At 38.8% G+C, this 23485-nt stretch overlaps 1 protein-coding gene across 1 annotated transcript; it reads right to left on the bottom strand.

The window, feature by feature from the left end:
• Positions 1–807: 807 nt before the first annotated feature.
• On the bottom strand, positions 808–20622 carry phf1 (PHD finger protein 1). The gene is made up of 15 exons (XM_032559425.1): positions 19689–20622; positions 19007–19085; positions 18840–18921; positions 14923–15009; positions 12681–12775; positions 12060–12208; positions 11171–11266; positions 9097–9165; positions 8880–9003; positions 6510–6577; positions 5402–5533; positions 5036–5114; positions 2773–2888; positions 1943–2029; positions 808–1699 (listed from the first exon to the last, which is right to left on the bottom strand). Exons 2-15 carry the CDS (start codon positions 19082–19084, stop codon positions 1321–1323), a joined length of 1641 nt encoding a protein of 546 aa, XP_032415316.1. The 5' UTR covers position 19085; positions 19689–20622; the 3' UTR covers positions 808–1320.
• Positions 20623–23485: the final 2863 nt, after the last annotated feature.

The following is a 23485-nucleotide window of genomic DNA, read 5'->3' on the forward strand; positions in this document are numbered from 1 at the left end:
TCAACACTACTAATAATGCTGAGAACTGCACTGTTATATTAAAGCATGGTGGTGGCAGTATAATGTAGTGTAAATGTTTTTTTATGAGCTGAGACCGTGATTTTAGCCAAAATTGGAGGAAATGTCGATGGAGCAAGACATAAAGAAAGGATTGTGGAAAATATTTGACTTGATTGAGTTTTGCAAAAATTTGTTTGGATGTTTACCATGAGCAGGACATTTTTCCTAAACACACCGTTAATGCAACACCTCAAGGAGAAACAGTCAGATGCCCTACAGTCGCCTAGTTAAATCTAAATCTATCAAACTGGTGTGACTGGGATCTAGATTTAGTCTAATAGTTGTGGAGAATTACTGACCCCAAGATGAACTGTTTGTTGGATTTCTTGAACTGTGATATTTGGAGATTATTTTATGGTGGTTTTAAACATTTTTTAAATTTATTCCTCTGATTGTTGATATGCCCAGGTTTGGGTCACTAACTGTTATCTTGTAACCATTTCCTCATTCATGAAGATTAGCATTACTCTCTCTTATTTAAAGATTATAGTCATTTGTTTCCTGTTTTGAGGAGTCGGTAAGAAAAGGTGTCCTATTTATACCACAGAAAAATTAGAATTGTTGATAACTAATCAAAATTTTTAGACATTGATCAACTTAAAGAGGAAAAGCATAGGAAAACGTCTAAATAGAGGTAATAATTGTGGCATCTGTGTTTTCAAAATCCCCCCCCTGAATAAAAAGACTAAAAATGAAGTTGAGATTTTCCAATATTTTTTGGTAATGAAAAAGAAAATGTAATAAAAGTCACATTTAGTGAATCACATTGTTTTATTTATTTTTTTCACACAGTCCCAATATTTCTCCATTTTGGGATCAAGGTATCCATAGTGAAGCAGGAAAATAAACATTTCTCAGGTAAATCATAAATTGAAAACTGTAAAATACAAAAGAAACAGAAAGTCTTCTTCTAGTACCATGTATACCTGCAGCAGAGTATATACAGTATATAAACCCTTAGAACAGTTTTTTCCTAATAAGGGTGAAACACTAACAGATAATCTGGAAGTTGAAGTCGTTTCCATCATCACTGTAAAACATGATCAATGCAAAGGCATATTCCAAAGTTATAACAGTACAAATATCAGAGGAACACTAGCAAATAGGAACACCTAGTACTGAGGTTATAATGATGTCCAACTGAGGTGATACTATGAGAGAAACCTGGATCGGAACCATGTTTAGATTTTTTTTGTTCTTTACACACCGCCACATATTAAATACACATCAGTCCTGTGTCTCCTGTTGTCCCAGCCTGCCTCAGTACAGACCCACGTTGTCCCACTCCACCAGGTACTGCACCTTCCCGTCTGGAGTCACGCGTCTTGCCAGGATCCTCACGGCCTCCCCTCCTCCTGCCCAACTCCGGACCACAGTCCCGTCGCCCCCGCCCCCACCCACACCCATCCCCGCTCCACTTCCCGCCCCACCACTGCCTCCTCCGCCGCCCGCACCGCTCTGATACGGAGGACCGTCGCGCAGGATGAGGGGCTCCAGCTGCTTCTGACCTGGCTGGTGCTGGTGGTTGTGTTGGTGGTTGTGGTGGTGGTGCTGGTGGAGGTGATGGAGGTGGGGGGTCCCGCTGGAGCTGAAGGGGTATGGGAAGCATGGTGGAGGTAATCTGCAGGTGTCCTCCATGCTGCGAGAGCAAACAGAGGCAAAGATGTGAGCAATACAAAGTTTTTGATAGTAACAGAGCTACAAACTCTCCCACTAGGGAATTATAACAATGAATTGCAATAAATGGTGATATTGTTGTTTTGAGACCATTTAGAAGTTTCAAAACAAAAAAATATCAAAGATATGATTTCATTAATGATTTAAAAATGGTCCTGTGAATCATAAAACTGTCAGCCAAAAGGTTAAAAAGTGAATTTAGAACCTGTTGTAGTGATGAAGACCCCTGGAGAGAGGAGTGTTCCCATTGTAGGTGGTGTGGTACAGCGCATACATTCGCTTGGGAGGGGGGCTGTAGACGAAACGGACACAGCATGTACATCATTAAAATGCAAAAAGAAATAATGATTGTATCCAGATGTGGGTAAAATTGTTGTTAATTAAAAAGCTACCATTGAGCTAGATAAATAAAAGGGATTTAGGCTTTATTTTAATTGAGTTCTGTTAATGTTTGTTCTACATATCTGTTGTCATTTGAAAACAATTTAGGTAAAAAAAATATTCTTTTCAGTCCTGATTAATTGAAAAAATATGATATAACAAAAATTATATGTTTATTTGAACCATGCAGTGAATTTTTTCTGTAAAAAGCTTTTGTTGGGGTTGTTCAGGCAGATTCATCCATACCAAGCCTTGCTTAGAAGGCAAATTTAAAAACGACCAGATTAAATGATTCATATAAAGTAGGATAAATAGCATTAGTAAAACAATATTTACATATTTAAAACAACACACTAATAAGAAATCCACAAACAAATAACCCAGCATACTGAAATTTAATCCAAAGAATCTTATATTAAAGTGACACAAGCTAAGAAATAAATACATCCTTACTTTATTACTTTTAAATAAACTTGGAAAAATAAAACAAAAAATAAAATAATTTCAGCGTGTAATAATGTAATAAACAACCCAATATAAAAATCGAAACAAAATGCTGCTATAATTTGAATATAGATAATGTTTTAAAATTTAAACCCATGTAATTTTATGTCAGTAAATTGGACAAAACCTCCAGGGCAGAGGAAACCTTACCTTGCATCCATCTCCTCATCCAACTTCCTGGAGTTGTACAGGTTGGCTCCTCCCATGTAGCCATGGCAACATGGCAGAAGTTCCACCGGGTTGGCAGCGACCGGTGGTGGACAGGCCTGCGAACAGAGGGGTCAGTGTGAGAGGTGTCCCAAACACTGACACCTCCATGAACTCCTAACAGGAAGAACATCTGGAGGGAGAATGTTATTCAAGGCAGAACATCAAATTATATTTTATGATATCAGTACAAGCAGCGTAAAAAATGAACAACTGAGCTAGAGCTGTTTTACAAAGAAAAATGGGCTACAATGTTGCTTTCAATATGTGCAGAGCTGGTAGAGATGCTGGATGTTCAGTTGCAGCTGTCACTACTGACTCATACACTCCACACTTTTCAAATTTAAATTTGCACAAAAGTTACAATCCCAGGCATCACTTTCCTTCCATTTCACAATTATATCCCACTTCGTGTTGCTGTAGTACGTAAAATTTTAGTGTGCGTTCACACCAGCCCTGTTTAGTCTGCTTTAATCAAACTCCAGTCCGTTTGCCTAGAATGTCTGGATGGTTTGGGGAGGTGTGACTGTATGATCCATCTCTGATGCAGACTAAAAACGTAAACTCTGATCTAGTCTTTAAGTAAACTGGTGCAGTTTGAATGCATATGTGAACGCTAAGTGGGCCAGAGAACACTCCAGAAACAGGAAGTGAACTCTAGCGCAGGGCATTCTGGGTAAATACAACCAAAACAAACAAAAAATGGCTCACGGTCTTGTACTAATGACTAAAGAGAAATCCTACAACTGATAGAATCTGATGCCACTCCATTTTTGTTTACATTTGAAGGAAGTTACGTTCATGTCTTCTTCAGAGATTGTGGAGTTGTTTCTTTCAGCATCTTTCCAGTTGTTTCCACACAGTGCAGTGTGAAACAGAACCAATCAAACCAAGTCTTCTGGACTACCAGGTGCGAAAACACACTTAAATATAAGAAACAATGAAATTTGTAGTTGTGACATGACAAAATGTGAAAATGCTCATGGATTATAATGACTTTTTTCAAGGTGCACTAGAGTAGAGTAATTTTATCTATAAGTCCATGGTATAATTATCAAAATTCTGTGAATGAAAATCCTGAAGCATTTTTATATTTTGCAGAACTTGGAGCCAAAAGGGTTGACAGATCTGTTCCCTTTCCATCCCATCATGTGGCGAAGTTACTGGTCAGTAAGGCTGCTCTCTGTCTCCCAACGACTCACAACAAGTACAAGCATCAGGATCATCAGATAGAGCCATCAGTCACAGGAAACATCATGCATGAGGTCGATTTCTCATCGCTGGACTGTGACATAGCGCCACGCTGAGCCCATTATTATTCTGTAGCATGTCTCTAATGACGGAGGACTATTACTCAGCGGCTCCAGCGAACGTCTGTGCCTTTAAACGCTGGTGCTCTGTCAGAGTTGCACTGTCAAGGTGCCAGCGCCACCTGGCCAAACTGTAATTGACTGCAAAGTGCGTTTGGAAGTGATCCCAGGCCATCAGCATTCCTACCCATCTCACTTTCCTCACTACAACCAAGAGCTGCTCCTCAAAGACGGGCGGAGATTAGCATCAGTCAGAGCAGAACAATGAGGCCTGGATATGCCATAGAAAAAAAAAGAAGAAGAAGCAAGAAAAAAAATGAGAGCTCTGCAGAGCATATTGTTCCAGGATTACAGTATGTGCACATACTCAGATCAGAGTGATGAGTAGGAGGAAAAAAGCACAAGGAGCATTCACGGTTAAGAATGCGGAGTATAAATAGCAACCACCACATGTGATGGTGCTTGTTTCAGAGCGATCCGCCGGGAATTGGCTTTGATGATAATGATAAATGCGACGCTGAACTGCAGGTGTTGATGAAATACAAGAGCAGGTTTTGGCAAGATTGGATTTGAATTATACATTTTACCGGAGCAACGCCATGTCTCTCACAGCTATTATTAATCTATCTGTGTACCCTCAAACATGAGCATCCTGCAGGAAAAAAAAGAGAACAGCAACAGAGGCACTGAACTGAGGAAAGGAGTAAAAACCGATCTCCACGGTGAAATGAACCTTTGTGGCGTCGTCTGACTGACAGGTTATTTGAGTTGCAGAGAGCTGTTTATCTGGCTGCAGCAAAAAAAAGAAAAAAAAAGAAAAAGAAACAAAATATCAACGGGTTTGGTGTCCCAAACCTCCCCTGCATCCTCCCTTATCCTGAGACAGAGGGGCTGACCTGTGTCTCCATGATGCGACGCTTTGATTTACGTGACTCCGACCCCCCCACTCTCCTCTGGCAGGGCAGTGACAACGGGCTGAGGACAAGAAAAACATAAATTAGTATACAAGAAAAAACACCAGCATAATTTCTTCATGTGTAATTTATTACATTGGTGTAGGACAGAGTGTTAGGGCAGCTAAAACTAAAGAATGATTTAGAATGATTATGAACTGAACATAGTAACAAAGTTTCACACTTTTTAAGGAAAACGATGAGATTCTGACTGATTGTTTACGTTTAATGACACATTATGTGAGATTTCCAGAGTTTCAGCTGAAAGAAGAGAAGAAAAAAAGAGAAACCTGCTGTTCTCAATCTGACCTTCTCCTGTGAGTGATGCTGATAGGCGGATCGGTGACGAGAGGCGACGAATCAGACGTCAGAGGAGGCGGAGCTCGGACCTGCAGCCCAAACAGACACTTCTTCTTCTTGATCTCCTTTCCAGAGACAAACCTGTGTGGCGGCAGAGGAACAGAAGTCACATTTCTGTTTTTCTAATTGTAGTGAATTCACAATGAATTGCAACAGTAATCATGCTTCCCTTTGTTTCTCATATTTTGTCATGTTGCAACCACAAATATACAATATTCTTCAATTGGTATTTTATGTAATAGACAAACATAAAGTGCAGCACAGTTGTGACGTGACGGAGAAATGTAACTCTTTAACAAAAGGATAAACATAGCATCTTCCTAAGCAGTGAAAAAGTTGCATGAAGGCAAAATTAATCTGATTTGGGTGGCATTCGTTTGCTGTGTAGCCTAATAGAGTCGCCCACCTGAGTTGCTGATCTTTGCAGCTCCCCCAGATTTACTATGGGCCTCACAGCTGTAGTTTGCAGTTATACCAAACTGATCAAATTTAAGCGTTTTATCTAAGCAAATTGGAGTAACAGGAGCTTAGGACAAATGCATATCTTACCGCTTTAAAATGATACGACAGTTTTTGAGTCTCTATCAAATAAAATCCCAATAATTTTGGCTGGAACATGACAAAATGTGGGAATGCAGCTTGAATATGGGAATGAACAGTTGGAAAGCACAGTAAAGCTTTCTAACACAATGTTCTTCAGCTCCTGATGAGAAGCAAGACGTGGGAACACTTCAAAGGTAGTGACTCTGTAATTAACATGCACATAATTAGAAGAGACTTCGCCTGGAGAAATATGCTGTTTTATTTGGCTGCAAGGTTATTTTTAAACAACATTCAACGAAAATCCACTTGAAGCAGTTACATTTTTTTGTTCTAATAATTTAATAGAGGTTAGCAGAATTCTGTGCTGCTTACAAATCAAAATAATCTCTGTAAGTGTCAGAATCATTTCCCTGGCTCTTTATTCAAAGTCACACGTTTCGCCGCAGCCCGTCTCCTCATCACTCCGGTCATGTGCGGCTGGTGTTTATTCTTCTCCTTAAACGCGACGACTCACCTGTCCTTGTGAGAGTTGAGAGCGTTGAGGAGATTGTGACAGCGGTCCTGCCTCGGCGTGTCAGACAGCTGCAGGACGGAGACGAGTGAAAAGAAATCAAAGCCGTGTTCACGCAGCGGACAACGCACACCGACTGCATACGATAATTTTCTTTTACAGCCACTGACAGCTGTGATGCTGATATGAGAAATTAACTGGTGCAGCAACGTGGCAGGGAGGGACAAAAAGCTGTTGTCTGTGGTGACAGAATGAAGAAAACATTTCAAGAATGTCACTTGGAGTTGAAAGGAGAAATCTCAAAAATATGCAGAAAAAGCTCAGTTTATATACAGCCTCAATTATTCACATAAAATCAATCTGTGGTTCTGCATTTTGGCCAGTGACACCAGTGTTGTGGTTTTTAATCTCTGGATTTATTATTGGTGATATTTCCACATCTATTTCAGATCCAGATCAAATAAATGTAAAAAGTTTTATTAGCACTACGTTCATCTTCTGACAAAACTTATTTTAAATCTACTTTAACTGAATTAAGCAGAGGGAAAACCGTGAACAAGTTTATCTGAAACCACCACAACAATCTAAAAGACAAGCTGGTTGTGTTTGAAATTGTTTTCTCCCTCTGGTAGCAACGTTCACCACCAAATTAAATCAAGACAATTAATCATCAAGACCTTCAAGTCAAGACATCTCCAAGATGTCACCTTCTAAGTGACCTAAAGCCTCATGTTGCCACCAGAACAGAGCTTATTCAAACTGGCAGCAAACTGGGCTTTTTTGAACAGGAAGGATAGCAATAGTGTCATCTGGTCAAGAAAAAACAGACTGAAATTTTACAAGAAATTCAAAAATTTGAAATTATATCATATGATGAATTGTCTTTCTGATCATGGAGTTGCTGCTAAACCTAAGGACCAGAATTTCTCTCCAACAACAATCCAGAAACAATTTGGCAACGATGATTTTTCAGTATAACTAAGCATAAAAAAAGTTACAATAAAGTGGATCAAAAATCAGAACACTGGTAGTTTTAAACCTATGATCTCAAACCCACTGTGATCCATTCTCAAAAAATTCTGTACACTCTAAATTTGATTTATTTTAATCTCAGTGAGTTTTTATACAAATTTAATAAAAAAATTTATGAAAAAAGTAAAACGTTTTGTGTTTGAGAGAATTCAGTCCACTTCAATAAAATAAATAAACTTTAAGGAAAAGCCTCAAGAACTATGGATCAAGTTAAAAAGATCACAAAGGAAGGAACATATAAATAAATGAGACATTTGTGCAGCATTGTCTGCTTACTGTTTACATAAGATAATAATGTAGTAACTGTAAATCTGAGTATTCATCCATGAAGCAGTGAAAATAATTATAAAAGAAATCATTTCACTTCAGCTTTTCATTTTTTGTCAAATAATAACCACAAACGTCAATGAATTTAAAAAGGATTTTATGTAAGTAGTGCATAATTGTGAAGTGGATTTTGGAATGTACTTGTACAGTATTTAGCCCCCATTTTTCTAACACCCCCAAATAAAACCCAGAGCAATATTTGGTTTTACACGCAGAAAGTTTCATTTAAGCAGAAACATTTAAGAGCACGACCACTCCGTGTGGATTTTATTGGATAATTTCAGTTTTCTAATTTTTTTCACTGGGTTTCTCTGGGTGTAGAGATGCACAGCTCAGGTGGGATGTGTGTGTCAGAATAACTAACGTGACACATCTCCATGAACAAACTTTCTTCATCATGAAACATGGTGGTGGCAGCATCATCACCTGCAGTGAGACTTGAAAATGGATGAAGAGAAGCTCCGATGTGACCAGGCTTGAGCTGTTCAGCAAGGCAGAATGGTCCAAAACACCTGTGATTTTTTCTTTTTTAAGAAACTATTGATTCAGATTGCAGGCCACACTTTTCAGATTTTTATCAGTAAAAATAAAAGGTCAAAATGCATGTCCTTTTTCTTCCACTTCACCAGTATGAATTATGCTCGGTTTTTCTACCAAATTGAAGTTTGTGGTTGTAACATGACAAAACGTGGTGAAATATTCAGCTGAAAGCAACACATAAACATCGCAAATGCTAGATAAATAACTTCAGGTGAACAATTTTAAGAGGAAACTAAAAGCAAAGACGCTCAGGGTCATTCAGCTGAATTTTTATAACAGAAGATCATCAAAGGACTAAATACTTTAACTGTGCACTGTTTCCCTGAGTTCCCTCAGAGGTCAACTATTGCATTTTACTTTAATGCTGCTTAATAAGCTTTAAATCTCACTCGTAAAAAAATAAAAGAGAAAAGGGAAGCCTGTAAGTATTTCACATCATTTCATCATTGTGCTTAAACAGGGAAATATCAATACCGCGCCCAGGAGCAACGAGTCCCAGTTCTCGTTGGTGAAGGACAGGATTTCATGGTCGAAATCAAAGTATTTCCTCTTACAGCACAGCGAGAGGTGGTAGAGGACTAAATGAGCCAGGTCCACCCTGCAGTTAAGAGAAAAATACTTTGTTAGTGTGGTTAAAAATATTTCCAACTTCATTTCTGATTTGTTATTGAAATAAAAAATCATTTCTAACCAGGTCATGGGCAGCCTCTGGACTGTCTCCGGTCCCTTTGTACAAACTGAACACTGGAACTGATAAAACCTGAAATAAATGCACAGAAGAAATCAGTTTGGTTTTCTTCTCTGGATAAAAATAAAATAGAGAGAGGTGTATCTTTTTAGATAATACCGTTCAGCTTTAAAATCTGACCCTGAAACTTACTTACATCCTTTTATCTGCATGAAGGTCACGGTGAGAAACGAGGCGCCTACATTGTGAGACGGCTGCACACGCTTACTATTCTAACTGTAAACTCGATCTTCGCTCCTCTTCCGTCACCTGCTCTGCAGATGTTCCTCCCATACTGTCAGTCTCGATTTAATCCCTTCTTTTCTGCTCCCACTCGCACAGTTTGGTGTCAGGATGGGCGTAAACAGCCCCACAAAGACGGGTAATTATAATGATAACTTCAGTGGATGGATGTGTTTTGCTAGGTGGAGCAGATGCTCTGGAGTGTGTCACTTTGAGTTGAAGACGAGCCGTTGTCCTCGTCGCACTGTGAACATTAACATGCACGCTCACTAATCATTTAATCTGGAGGTAATTAAGACCGTTTGTTGACAAGTGAAGCCGTCATGGCGACATATTGATCAATTTTATTTTTCCCTCAGACCAGCATCTAACTCTGTGATTAACATGCTAATTAGGAACTTTGATTCATTGTTTGTTTTGGTAATAAAACTGATAAATAGTTGCTGTTTCTCGCTATTTAAAAAGTTTTGTTTTTCATTATGGTTATTAAACAAAGGTCTCCAGGTAAAATATCAGATTTTATATAATTCAATCTTAACTGAGAATCAAATAAATCTGTTGGAAGGAAAACAACAGATTTGTTGTTGTTTGTATTTCAAACACAACAAGCCCAAACTAATACGTTGATTCAGCTTCAGCTGCAGCAATCTTCTATTATAATGAATCTGATTAACGTGAAATAAAGTTCAAGAGTTCTAGCTACATTTTCCCAACTTCCAAATTTCTACTCTTTAGTGAGTAAATAATTCCTTAATATTGATTTTTTTAAAAAAGTATTAGTTCCAGTGGGAAATTAATTCACTTATTCCTCCAATGTTATAAATGAAATAATTCCATTAATCCACATTAAGGAATTACTTACTTAAAACAAGCTTCTAAATCTTGCGGGAAAGTTATTTGTAAACTAGTTTTGCCTTGTTTCTAGTCTTCTAAGGTATTTGCACTAAAAACTGGACCAAAAATACTTGGTAAGATTTTGTGTTTTTGCTGTTCAAAGCTGAAGTTTGCAGAGATGTTACACAAGACAAAACAACAACAAAAGGTTTCTCACTGAAAAAAATGTGGGACAACAATGACTTCACATTAACTGGTATTCAAGGTACTCAACGAGGCTTGTAATCTCCTGTATTCTGTTCTGTATCTCTTGTATCTGCATACAAAAACATATTTCATATTTCTTTAAAAATGATCTGCCTGAGCTAAACTCTACCTGACCTTGTCCAATATGTCTGACCGAATGAGAAAGGTTGTGGGACAGAACCATTTTCTTCTAAAGAAAACATTCAGAACTGGATGTAATTCATGCAGCATCGTGTCGGGTTGGATGAAGTTATGAATACATCCAAATACCAGTGAGTTAAAATTTTCAGAACTCTACTAGAAAGCTTTACAGTGGGTCCGACTTACATCTACATCAAAATAAGAATAACTTCAGGAGAAAAAAATAAACATATCAAAGATGTTCTCATTTTCATCTCACACCAAACTGCCATCTTGAAAAAGATTACAATCTGCAAATTATTTAAAAATTACCAAACTTTTAGTACCCAATGCTATTTCTTTCTGTTAGTTAAAGGGATTGTATACTTCATATTGTGTATCATAATAAATACCTTCACGGTTGAGAAAATATTATTTCCAGGCTAGAACATTTAAACATACAGAAATAAATACTGTGTCATGATTGTGTGAGCTCCACCAAACAGCCCACCTGAGAGATGCTTATTTCCCCCCCATTAAGCTGCTCATGATTTATTTTAGCTATATATATTTTTTCCCTGAATGAGTAACATACCTGTCTCCATACAGCAATGGCTTTAATAGACACTGAGTGCAGGCCTCATGGAACCACTGACCGCAGCTGCCACACTGCAGCATCTTCAGGTTCCACCTGCAACCCAGCAGCAACAAAACCTATCAACAATAAACCCACGAACAAATGGACGTGTCCAAAAGGAATGAAGAGACCACTGCACCGGACCGCAATGAAAACCTCATGGTTATTCCACCAAATATTGAGTAAAAACATTAGCATTGTTGTCTCTGAATGAAGATGAATTTGTTTTCTTTGCATTATTTGAGGTCTGAAAGCACTGCATCTTTATCGTTACTTTATATAATAAATAAATACTAAATGTTGTCAGTTGTCAGTAGTTCATAGAATAAAAGAACAATGTTCATTTTACTCAAACATATACCTATAAAGAGTAAAATCAGAGAACTGATAATTTTGCAGTGGTCTCTTAATTTTTCCCATAGTTGTATACACACAACCAGATTAACTTCTGAAGTTAGAGTTTACATACAGACAGCATTAGTTGGCACTGCTGGTAGATATGTCTGAAAAATTCATAAATTGATATTTCATTTCAGTAGATTAATCTCAGATTGTATTGGCCATTGTTGATAATGATCCAAATCAACACAGAAATGGTTCCTTCTTGGTGGGTTTATTAATGTATTCTTTTATTCTTTTTCATTGTACGTTTGTGCTATTTCTTAGAAAATTGCCAGGTTTTGGTTTCTTTATCTTCTCAGCTCCTTCTGAGTTCAGCAGTTTGCTTTTGTTGAATTCATGTTCACCTGTAATTATCCAGTCCATTTGTGTCTACCCATCAAAAACACTTTTACCAGCAGAGCCAAAACACATGGAGGGTTTTGTAGTCAGAATTGGCCCCACTCACTCTCCAGGTCCGGCGCAGTAGCAGTAACACTGCTGCTGATTGGTCAGATGCTGAGGATCCCAGTCTAAGGACGACAGCTGGTAGGGGATCCGGAGTTTCATGAACTGCATGAGTCGGGCAAAGCGTCCGCGTTTCAGAGCTCCGCCTCTCTGCAGAGACAGTTTCAGGACAGAGGTGGTCGCTTTCATATCGCTCTCGTATCAGTAAGCAGATCAGGCTCGATTATAAGATGGATCTTTGTCTCATTTCATCGCAGGTCAGCTGTGAGAGATGGAGTCTGAGACCAGATCAGAGGATCTGGACAATGAGCTCCTCTGCACTGACCGATTAATAATGAGCCGACTTCTCTCTCATGTCTACACAAACGGAGCACATGTGATGGATTGATTTTTAATGTGCTCCTCTCAACTCCACTGAAGCATAAATATAAATATTGACTGCTCGCAATTTCTCTGACATGGCGCGGAACACATTGAAGTCAACACTGAGAAATTCAGTGAGATTCTTGCTCCAATAAACACATTTTGCGCCTCACACATTACCATGTGGATAGATATATTTGACTCGATTTCTTAGCTCTTTTTTAAAAAAAATGTGAGACGGGGAGATTAGCAGCCTGACCTTGGTGGCGACAGCAAAAACACATTGTCGACAAATCCAGGAGTCGCTGTCAGCTTCTGGCTCGATGGTCGGCGTGTGGCACTCCGGATGATAACCTGTAATGGGAGGAGGAGGCAGAGCGTTTAAATCGTCTTTGCAGGACAGAAAGCCTGAATGACGGTAATAACAGGCCTGTTCCATTTTCACTTCTTTACGAGTTCATTTCAGAAGCAATGCAAAACATCCAACTGTTGGATTTGCATATAAGAAGGAGAGTTTTCCAGCATTATTCCAGAAAACAGATGGTCACCATCTTTGCTTGAGGATGACATGATGGTAAAATCTCCCACCATGACCTGCTGCTACATGGTCGCTCTTTAGATTTATTGCAGCTGCATTTACCAAAGTTTTTAGCATTTGAACATTCTACCAGATCAAGAAGGGTTTTTGCAGTTTGACATCAAGAGCTTTACAGAGAAACAATGCCAACAAGAGACTGCACATTTGTTAAGAAAGATGTTTTAGCTTTGTTGTTATAGTTAGCTTAGATTATTTGTGAGAGTTATTACATGGTCTGTTAAGTCTATGCAGTGAACTCCAGCTTATTCGCGGTTCAGTATTTGCAGATTTTCCTGTGGAACGTAATTCCAATTTATTTTTGGAAAACTCACCAGTTCACAAATTTGTTTCTCAGAGCATATCTAAAATATTCAAAAGCACCAGTTTGGACTTCTCTGCCCCCTCAACGCGACCCCGGATTAATCAGAAGATAAAAAATGGATGTGTTTATTTTGACAAATTAAGTTAATATGTAGTTTTACACTTTAGCTATAAAATGTTGAGTTTCTTCAAGCTGCTCAGACATGATGCAGTTATGGTTAATTGTCTTTCTGCCATTTTTCCATTAACTATTTGAATTGCGCAAATTGAAATTATGAAAATAAATTTGCTTAAAGGAAATACTGCAATTTTGAAAGAACTAAAATCTTTTTGCGCCAGGAAGAGGTGGTTTTTCAGCCGTATTGAAATATATGTATTTCGCAAGACTACGATGGACACACTTTTTTCGAATCATGGGAGTCACATGGTCAACAGCCGGATGTTACTACTGGCGAAAACAACAAAAAACACGGTGACAGGAAGTAGTAGGAGTATTTTTTCAGACAATGTGCAGCTGGCTCCACCAGAGTTTTCACAGCATCTCACTTCTTTCATAAAACGTTGTGTCATCTGAACGTGTTGAATCCACAGCTCTTCAGTAAAATCGCCACCAAAACACTGCAATGCAGCAGATCGGACATAGATCGGTTTGTTGCTCCGACGCCAGAGTAAGACGTTGACGTCTCCTCTGATGGTTGATATATGATGAGAGCTCGCGCCATGGCTGAATTATGAATATATTTCATGTAACTGCTTACATCCGACGCTGCCATAATTTTTAATGACTTATCACGTGAACAAGCTTATTTACCAGTGATTTTAATATAATTTCTTATTTAATGGAAACACTGCAACTGCAAAATTGTGTTGTTTTTTTTTTACATTAGCACAATACAGACAAAGAAAAATTTGCACATGTTTGTAATGGAAACGCTGCCAGTGAAATGCTCCTGAGATCCTCTTATTCCAGATACTCTGTTCCTAGCAATGATGCTTCCATATTTCTCTTTAAAGATGAAACCATCTCTGTTTCTTTTGTTGAAAAAATTAGCATGCCAATTCTAACACCCAACAGTCACATTTATTTGAGCTTCTATTCTCTGGTCTAGAGTTTGAATTCATTGTTAGATCAATATTGATGAAACGCTAAGCTAGATTTAGCAGAAATCAAAGTTACATTCCTCTTCCCAGTGACACAACAGCTCATCCTTGTGGACCTTGAAATGTTCTGAAGCTGGGATCTTAACTCAGTTTCTAAAACTTAGAGTGTTTTCTAAAGATATGATCCTTTTTGAGGTGATATTTTCTTTGCAGAATTACAAACATAATAATAAACATTTGGTGCCAGTAGATTTAGATTTCCAAATTAGAATAAAGAGACAATGAAGACACTCTGAAAGATTTAAATCTATAAGTTCTGTGTCTCTTGATGTCTTATTTATTTCCTCCCTTGTGAGAGCAGATTCAACAACTCTTAGCCATCATTTATGATATGCGGCTTTCTGTGTTGTTATTTACCATCCTGTGTCAAACCTTCAAGGTCACTACCGGCTCTGACGGAGAAGCAGCGTTTGACAGAGCATGATGAGGCATGCCTCCTTACCGTGGTGACATTTAAGACAATTTATGAGGGGTTCTTTAAGAGGCGGGGCGTCACAAATACAGCAAACTTCTTCCACTCCGGCAGCGACTGAGGGAAACAGAAAAACAGAAGGGCGGGGACGATGTACATGTGAGAGGAAGACAGAGACACACAGAGAGAGAAAGCAGTCAACTGCATTAATTTATGTATATTGATTCACGTCCCTGCCACCTCATTGATTTCAGAGTCGCCTGCACCTTTGGTTTGACGCGCTGATGTTCAGCCTGGTCCTAACAAGTGTCTAAACTCCCCTTTGACTCAACATGAGGTGGGAAAGGAGAGTCCTCTCCCTGAAGGCTCATTTGTCTAATAACTTCGTTAATTGACTCTTAATAATCCAGAAACAAGAAGCTTTCACAATGGGCTTAATGCAAATGTGAGTAAATATACGTATATACATTTAGCATTTCAAGATGACAACAGAGAAATTAAGGCAAAAATTTAAAAAAAACCAAAAAAAATCTGAAAATGTTTCTTTAATTTCAAGTTAACTGAGTCACTTTATGCATTTATTCAAAATAAGTATTCAAACTTTATTTTTTTTATCATTAATCCAGATTCCTAGATGTATCAAGATTCTGCATAAAAGCTCACATTTAGTCAGATTTCTTATTTTAAAAACCTTGTCTGCACATACAGCACATTAACAGGAAACTGCTAACTGGATCCAACAATAAAGATGCATTTCACAATATTGTGTTAGCCCTGACCTGTTATATGTCCACTAGAGTCTGAGGTTCAGATTAAATGTGCTGACGTGTCTCAGTGCTGCACTGCTGTGGTTGCTGCCTCCGAGAGGCTAAAAGTAATAATCCCAGGCAGTGCACTGCAGCCATACAATACCTGTTAACTTTTCAATGTACAGAAGGAAAACTTGTTATTATTTGGACAAACAACATTCAAGCATGATTCAATCAGCTAAAGTACACAGCGCCCCTGCAGCACTGCATCTCCAGAATCAGACCAAAGAAGGATCGTTTCAAAGCGCTTACAGTAAAAAACAAAAGAAAAATTCAACCGAACATGATGAAATGTCTGCATAACTGTCAGCGGTTTAAAATGAATGAGATGCATGTTTCCGCCTTTTCCATCATATGTCTCAGCAGCGAGAGAAAAAAAAGAGCTCCAATCAGGATTAGAAACTTTTACAACTAAGAAACTTTAACCAAAGTAAAAATAATAGTCCTTTCTACAAAATAATTTAAATCACAGCAATTTTAGTGAAAATTTGTGACTGCAGGAGAATAAAATGTTATTTTACTACACAAATTTCTCACTCTAAGAAATTAATAAGTTCATTCAAAACCTAACAAGAACACACTGAGGTGTGGCATAGATTTATTTATAAACTAGTTATATGCTAATTATATAAATTCCTGTGTCTTTGTTGCTGTTTTTCAGGCACAATATGCCTGAACACCTAAAACAAAACGCTGATGAGAGCATTTATTATTACTCTCACAGCTGGACGCAGAAGTCCATGACTTATTAAAAATTGGTATTTTGGAGTTGAGGTGGGTGATAAAAGTTTTATTTTCATATTTTGCGGTACTGTGGTGAAAACAATCAATGTGAGAATAAGAATTATTTATTACTACTTTTTTAGATAACTTTATGACTGTTGCTACAGTCTGTGTTATGTTGCTACATAACACAGCAATCATAGCGCAAGCAAAATAAAAATATTTGTAATTTGCTTAATTAGGTTTGTCTCAGTTAATTGCATCTAAACAAACAGTGGATGAGATATTCAAAATAACAATCCTGACAGGTTATTTAACATCAACTGGAATGTATTGTGACAACAATAAGTTAAAATTGATCAAGATAAATAATAAACAGTGCAATAAACTCCCACCCTAAATTTAGAGTGATTTTATTTCTGTTTTAGAATGTAACCAACGTAACAACTGAGATTTTGCATTAGGCTCATATTAAGCTCAAAATATTGCTAGAAAAACAAGAATGCCCCTAAAATCAAAGGTTTACATGCATCACCGATTCTAATATCCATTACAGCTATCACAAATATAAAACATGGCAAGAGTTACAAGTATAAAAGCATTTATTCACAGTTTGACAACTTGTCTCTACTTAACCTAGTGAGGTTTACTTGTGAAGATGCTCCTTGAGAGAAATATTTTGTTGTCAGTTTTTATTGCGACATTAAATCAGGCTAAACCTTTACTGCTTTAGCTCTGTTACGATACCCGAAATATGACTTGTAGAATTTTAGATATTATATTCCATTCAATTTATTTCTCCAACTTGAAAAGTTTAGTTACACTAAGAGTCTTTTAATGGGTTAATTCATAATATTTTAACTGGAGGCACACTGCTGGACGTATTTATAGGCGACACAAACACAGTGCTTCCTTTTGTGACTTTATGTAAAAATGTAAATAGTTAGAGACATTAGGAAGAGAATTGTAGATCTTCACAACTCACTTTCTAGAAAGATGCTAAAACAATTTCAGGGAGTGTAAACAGAATGAGAATGTTCAGTCATCATACTGTCCAGGAAAGAGATACTTTCTGTGTCAGGTTTTGGTGTCAAACGTTCAAATCAACTCCGGAACAAAAAACCAAAAGACCTTGTGAAGATGCTGACTGAAGCTGTTAAAAGAGAGTCATTATTCCCAGCGAAACAAGTCCTGCACCGACAGAGGAAAGAGCAATTACTCAAAAAACAACATACCTGTCCCGTAGACTGATGGAATAAAAACTGAGCTGTTAACCTTTATGAATATTGTTATATTTGGAGCAAACTTTAAGTCTTAAGCATGTGGGTGTAAGCATTATGCTGCATTAGTGGTTTGCTGCAGGAGGGACTGGTGTTCTTCACAAAATCCATTAGGAAGATTTATGTGGAAATAGTGACGCAACATGTCAAGACACCAGCTGGGAAGTTAAACACAAAAAAGTTTTCCAAATGAACAGCGACCAAAAGCCGAGCACCAACTTAATTATGAAGTGTCTTAAGGACACAAAGTTAATATTTTGGAGTGGCTATCATAAAGCCCATCTCACAGAAAAATGTTTTCAGAGATGAAAAAATTATGGGAACAACTTATAAACCTGACCCAGTTAAACCAGTTCAGTCAGGAGGAAAGGTAACAGTATGACCCAATTCACACTGTTTAAAACACAAGTCCACTATATGTTACAGAAATGTTAGCCTGGATGTTGCCTTCGAAAGCAAAAAGGGAGATTCTCATCTCCCTTCTGCGCTCTGTCTAAGTTTCCCCCCATTGACCTCAATTTCTCCAGTAGAATTTCAACAGGGCCAATCAGTGAACAGAAGAAGGAGCTGTGAATGATGATGCCAATTTACAGCGTTGCTTTAGAATTGTACCCCTGCTATATAAGGCTTGGCAATGGCAGCAGAGGAGGTCTGTTGGCAAAGATGTCGGGGTCGTTCATATCACACGCAATTTCCAATAAGCTTCATCGAGCTGGTGCTTTACATAAACCACGGCTGAACGTTAGTGATTGGGTAAAATCGTTTTAAACTTCAAAAGTGTCCATACCTCCAGCAAGCAATCCTCTCTCAACTGTGTATGTGATGAATCAAACCTTTCATCACATACATTTCAAGGCTAAGAAAATGTATGTGAACTTCTCAGTCTGAAAGAAGATGAAAATTATCTAGAAAGGTCCCTTTTATTGTTGTGATATTTAGCAAATAGAAAAGATTTTGGCAGGCCCAAATCAGAAATACTTAGTCCAGTTTAACCTACTATAAAAAATTGGCTTCAACAATGTCTTTGGCTGCCGCTAAGTCTACGCTACAGCGAGATTTTACTCAATGGAAAAGTTCTCCCAACACAGAAAGCTTAACTCCACCATCAGAGGGAAGAGGAAGCAGTTACTCTTACACGAGTGAATGTCCTTTCTCAGAACCCAGAACTCTGAGTTGTCCTCGAATCTCACCAAGCAGCATTGCTTGACTCCGTCGACCTGAGGACGGGGGAGAAAGGAGGAGACAATTATGGGAGTCTTACAACACATGGCCACTTGAAAAGTATCTTCCCAACACACTTACTCTCTTCACATTGCCAAGGTACAGTAGTCCATCACTCCAACGAGCCAACACATCATCTCCCTCACTGACTCCCCCCATCCTGAGGAGAGACACAGAGAGGGGAGAGCAGGGCTTGTGTGAAAATGGAAATCCGATTTATCCGTTGAATACTTTGCTGCCGTTGCTGACATACAGAGTTTACGTCCCCCCGGCCTCTCAGACAGCCGGCTTTCAGTCCAAAGGGGTTAAAATTTCGTCCAAACACACACACGCACACACCCCAACACACACACTCCTCTTCTTCAGACCTGAGCATAGCGACAGCCTGTATCCACCAGAGTGAAAGATGAGAGTGAGTATACAGAACCACAGAGCAAGACAAATGATTACTGCACACATCAAACACACACACGCACACACACATAGGGGGGAAAAGCACTGCATGATGACTGCTGCAACACAGTTTAACTGGATGCAGCTACTTGAAGCATCTGCCTTGCACTTTGCCCGCCGTCTTCCTCGCCTCCTTTCTCAACAGCTTAAAAACTTGAATAGATGCATGAAGCGACTCCTCGGGCGTTTTGTCTTTTGCCCACTGAGCATTTGTTCCAGTACATGCACACATGTCAGTGCAGACGCAGCATGCAGAGCGGCGTTATCAGATGGAGAATTGAACAGTGGGGGCTGGCCGGCTGAAGGGTACCTGTCAAGTCGAACTCCTTTCCGTCGGGGTCACTGGGATTCCTGGACAGGCTGGACATGAAATGCTCTCATCAGCTGTGGATGTCCAATTACTGCCAGCTCCGATGCGCAGCGTGCTGGTTTGCAAAAAGTGGCTGGTGTGCATGTATGTCTCTGTCTGTGCCAGGCGCCTCGCTCTGAGTGTGTGTGAGTGTGTGTGTCAGTCAAACCGTAAGCAAGGAGGAGGAGGTGGAGGAGGAGGCGACTGTGACTGTCCGTCCGTCTCTCTCAGACTAGTTTGTCCGTCCTTTCTCCGCGGTGCCGTTTCATCATGTCCCCGTCGCTGTTGCTCCCTCACCCCCCACACTCTCACACCTCACCCCTCTCACAGCCGCCGAAGCTTATTAAGGCGGATTTTGCCTGAGTTGCACCGGAATCAAGCCGCCAGAGACGCCATCATCCCTCTGCCTCTCGCCCTCCGCCGACTTGTTGTGACGCAGACATAAAACACTGAGCTATCGTGGGAGTGGGTTGGTGGGGGCATCCAGAGGTGTGGGAAATGTGCTCGTGTAAAGGGGTTTGGGGGGTCCTTGCTCTCTGAGAGCGTGACCCTAAAAGGATTGTGACACGCTTGTGATGTGAGGGCAGGAAGTGAAGGATGCAGGGTTGCAGCGCGCGCGGTGACAGGGGCCAATTAGGCGGCCAATTAGTGACTTTAGCCGCCTCATTAATTGGTCTCCGACAAGAAGTAAGATCCAAGTTTAGGAGAGGAGAGAGGGAAAGTTTTCAAACGGAACAAAACTGAGGCCAGCACTTCAAAGGGTTCGGATCTGAAGCCTCGGTCAAAATTTACTTAATGCTTCTTTAATAAAGTGGCTTTCTGAAGGCTTCTGTAACATAACGCATGCTTTCATCTTCCTGAAAAAAAAGGCATCTGTTTAAAAAAAAAAAAGAGAAATCCTGAGATGTTGGTGTAACCTTACTGACAATGGAAGGAAAATAAAAATATTTCCTGCACGTCCATCTGATTTTGGGGGGGTTCGGTTGAAAATAACACACAGTACCTTATTATATCTAGAATAAAATTCTATTTTCCAATTTAACAGATTGTAAATGTTAAAATAAAAACGCTAACAGTAAAGTCAACAGAAAATGATCGTGTCGGCATATTGACTTACTCTCAGTTGAATGTTTCCCCCTGAACCATCTCATGACTTGTTCATTTCTTACACGTTAAATATACCACCAGTCAGTCAGACATGTGGTAACACCGCTGTATACGGTTCAAAATGGCCCCCGGCACATTGAAAATAAAAGGTGGAAGTTTAGTTATCCATGCGCGACCACTGGAGGGCGCCAACTACCAAAAACTCTGCGGCCGAAAGCCTGGCTGACTGTTGACGTCCAACGACGAATGCTGGAATTTTACAAAACTCTTCATTTTGTCTTCTGAAAAATTCAGTTAAACGAAATTAATGATGGGAAGATGTTGGTCCAAAATATTAAACTAGTTTATGTGAATAAAAGAGCGCAATCTCACAGTTTCTAAGGCCCTTAAACAGTGCAGGCATGTTGTGTTCACATGCAAAACAACCAATATGAAGATTATGCTATGTTCAGTCATGCAGTAAGAGCATCATCTGCAATTAATTTGAATTCACATGGTTATCATTAGATCAAGGGGCACAGATTGTGCAGATTATAACTAGAATAAACAGGAAGAAAGCGGAAGGTGAGTACAAAGCAGAGAAACTGAAGGAAGTTCTTAAGATTTTGTTGAAATTTTAAAATTTGGACTCAAAACACCCAGACTAAAGTAAAGATTTGTGTTTATAGTGGGTGATAGATCATTTTTCTCAAGAGGCACCCATCAAGTCTGGGTGTTTTTAGAGAGAATAAATGAAAAAAAAGTCACACTTTATAAATTAAAACTGGGATTATTATATTTTGATATATTGCAAACAGACATACTAAATCTTTAATGCTTTGTTGGGTTTTCTTTTGAATAAATTACCATATTAATGCAGAATGGCGTGGAGGCATTCACCCATGTTCTGAGGTTTTCAGAAATCCCAGGTTGCCTCAAAGGCAGCCTACATATTTCTTAATAGACAATACTCAATAGATTCTCTGTAGTTTCTAAATCAGGTCAGTTTATTGGCCAGTTAAGCACAATGAAAACTGAGTGATTAAAGCGGGTACTGTTTCTTTTAGCTTTGTGAACAGCTGCCAAGTTGTGATGGGAAATGAAATCAGCATCTCCATAAAGCTTGTCAGCAGAGGGAAGCACAAAGTGCTCTAAAATCTTCTAATAGTTGACTCTACACTTGGCAAAGCACAATGACATGGCTCCACAAAACATGATGAAAGAAAAAAGCCAACAAGGAGATATAGGGAGTACACAGGGTAAACCAGAGAGGTAACCGGAGGAACCAGCAAGGAGTGACTGAGAATGAGGTGCTTAAGTACTTAGGGAGGTGAATGCTGAACCATAAGACCTGGGCTGATGAGCTAACAGGTTGCAGGTGCGAGAAGAGGGCAGAAAGCAGACTGAGAAGAGAGAGAGGGGAAGAGGAAGTGACACAGGGGGCGAGAGAGAGCACACTGGGGACTAGGAAATGAATCTAACAAAATAAGAAACATAATAAAAACTAAGAAAAGGACTAGACACAAGAAACGGACGTATCTAGACTCATGAAGAAGGAACTGAGGTAAAAATATAAACAAGGCAGAACTAGCAGAAAGAACTAAGGAACACAAACCCAAAACAAACTCAAACAACCCAAGATCCTGACATATTCTTCATACTTTATCTAGACTGAAGGATCTGGATTTCATCTGAAAAGAAGATTTTGGACCACTGAACAACAGTTCCGTTTTTTTTCTTCTGCAGGAAGAAAAGCGTTTGTGGTTAAGGAGTGTTAGTGGTGACTCATGTCTGTTTGAGATGCCTACTGATTTCAGCTGCAGTTCACTTGGACATTTCTCAGAAATGTCCTTGTTTTTTTTGGTTTTTTTGAAGAAAATTTCTTAAATTAATCTCAACACTTCTGAGTTTTTCCTAGCAAATTATCTAAGTTTCTAGATCATAAAATTAAAAAATGTTTTCTAGAAAATTTCTGATAAATATAAAATAAATGTTTTTTGACAGAAATTAATTCATTTTCTCCAACTACAATGGCCTTAATCGCCGTCGTAGATTTTTATAATTCATAATGAAATAAAAAAATACATAATAATAATAATGATAATAAGATTTTTTAAAAAAATATATTTTAATTCACGGAGATGGAAACGATCGAGGGCCAAAGAGGACAGACAGAACATGGATTCAAGTCATTTTTACAGGTTTGACTCAGCTTTAAAGTTTCAAGGTATTAACAAGCCTCTAAATGTTTGAAATATTTTTTATTGCGTCTACATTTTGATTTGTGTTATGAATTACTGAATGGAAAAGGGGCATGACTGTATAACTTAAACTTCCTCATACTCCTTTTCAGACTCACAGTCACCGAACATGTGGTGTATTTACATGTTTGGTGTATTTACATGTACATGAGTAGGCCTATGTATATTTGGTAGCAATGTATTGTATTCACTCTTAACACAATGAAAGTCTTCATTATTATGCTTTGTTGATGAAATGTATGTCTGAAATAAATTATCAGCATCATTTAAATATGTAATAACAACCTGACCATAACCTTTAAATCTATCTGATAAAAGTTCAGGGTGCTTCAGGGCGCCTTGTTGTGGTAACACACACAGAGCGTGTTTACAGTGTACGTGGCGTGCGCGCCGGTCGGCGGTGCGTAAAGC

Source organism: Xiphophorus hellerii, chromosome 3, assembly GCF_003331165.1.
Source record: "Xiphophorus hellerii strain 12219 chromosome 3, Xiphophorus_hellerii-4.1, whole genome shotgun sequence".
NCBI lineage: Eukaryota > Metazoa > Chordata > Actinopteri > Cyprinodontiformes > Poeciliidae > Xiphophorus > Xiphophorus hellerii.

What these genes read in the sequence shown, in the direction of transcription:
- phf1 (XM_032559425.1), bottom strand. Translation starts at nt 19,084, where the DNA reads ATGGGGGGAGTCAGTGAGGGAGATGATGTGTTGGCTCGTTGGAGTGAT. An exon ending in GAGAAAGGACATTCACTCGT is followed by an intron (nt 15,010 to 18,839) that starts GTAAGAGTAACT and finishes TGTTTCCCTCAG; the next exon opens with TCGCTGCCGGAGTGGAAGAA. An exon ending in TACTGCGCCGGACCTGGAGA is followed by an intron (nt 11,267 to 12,059) that starts GTGAGTGGGGCC and finishes GCTGGGTTGCAG; the next exon opens with GTGGAACCTGAAGATGCTGC.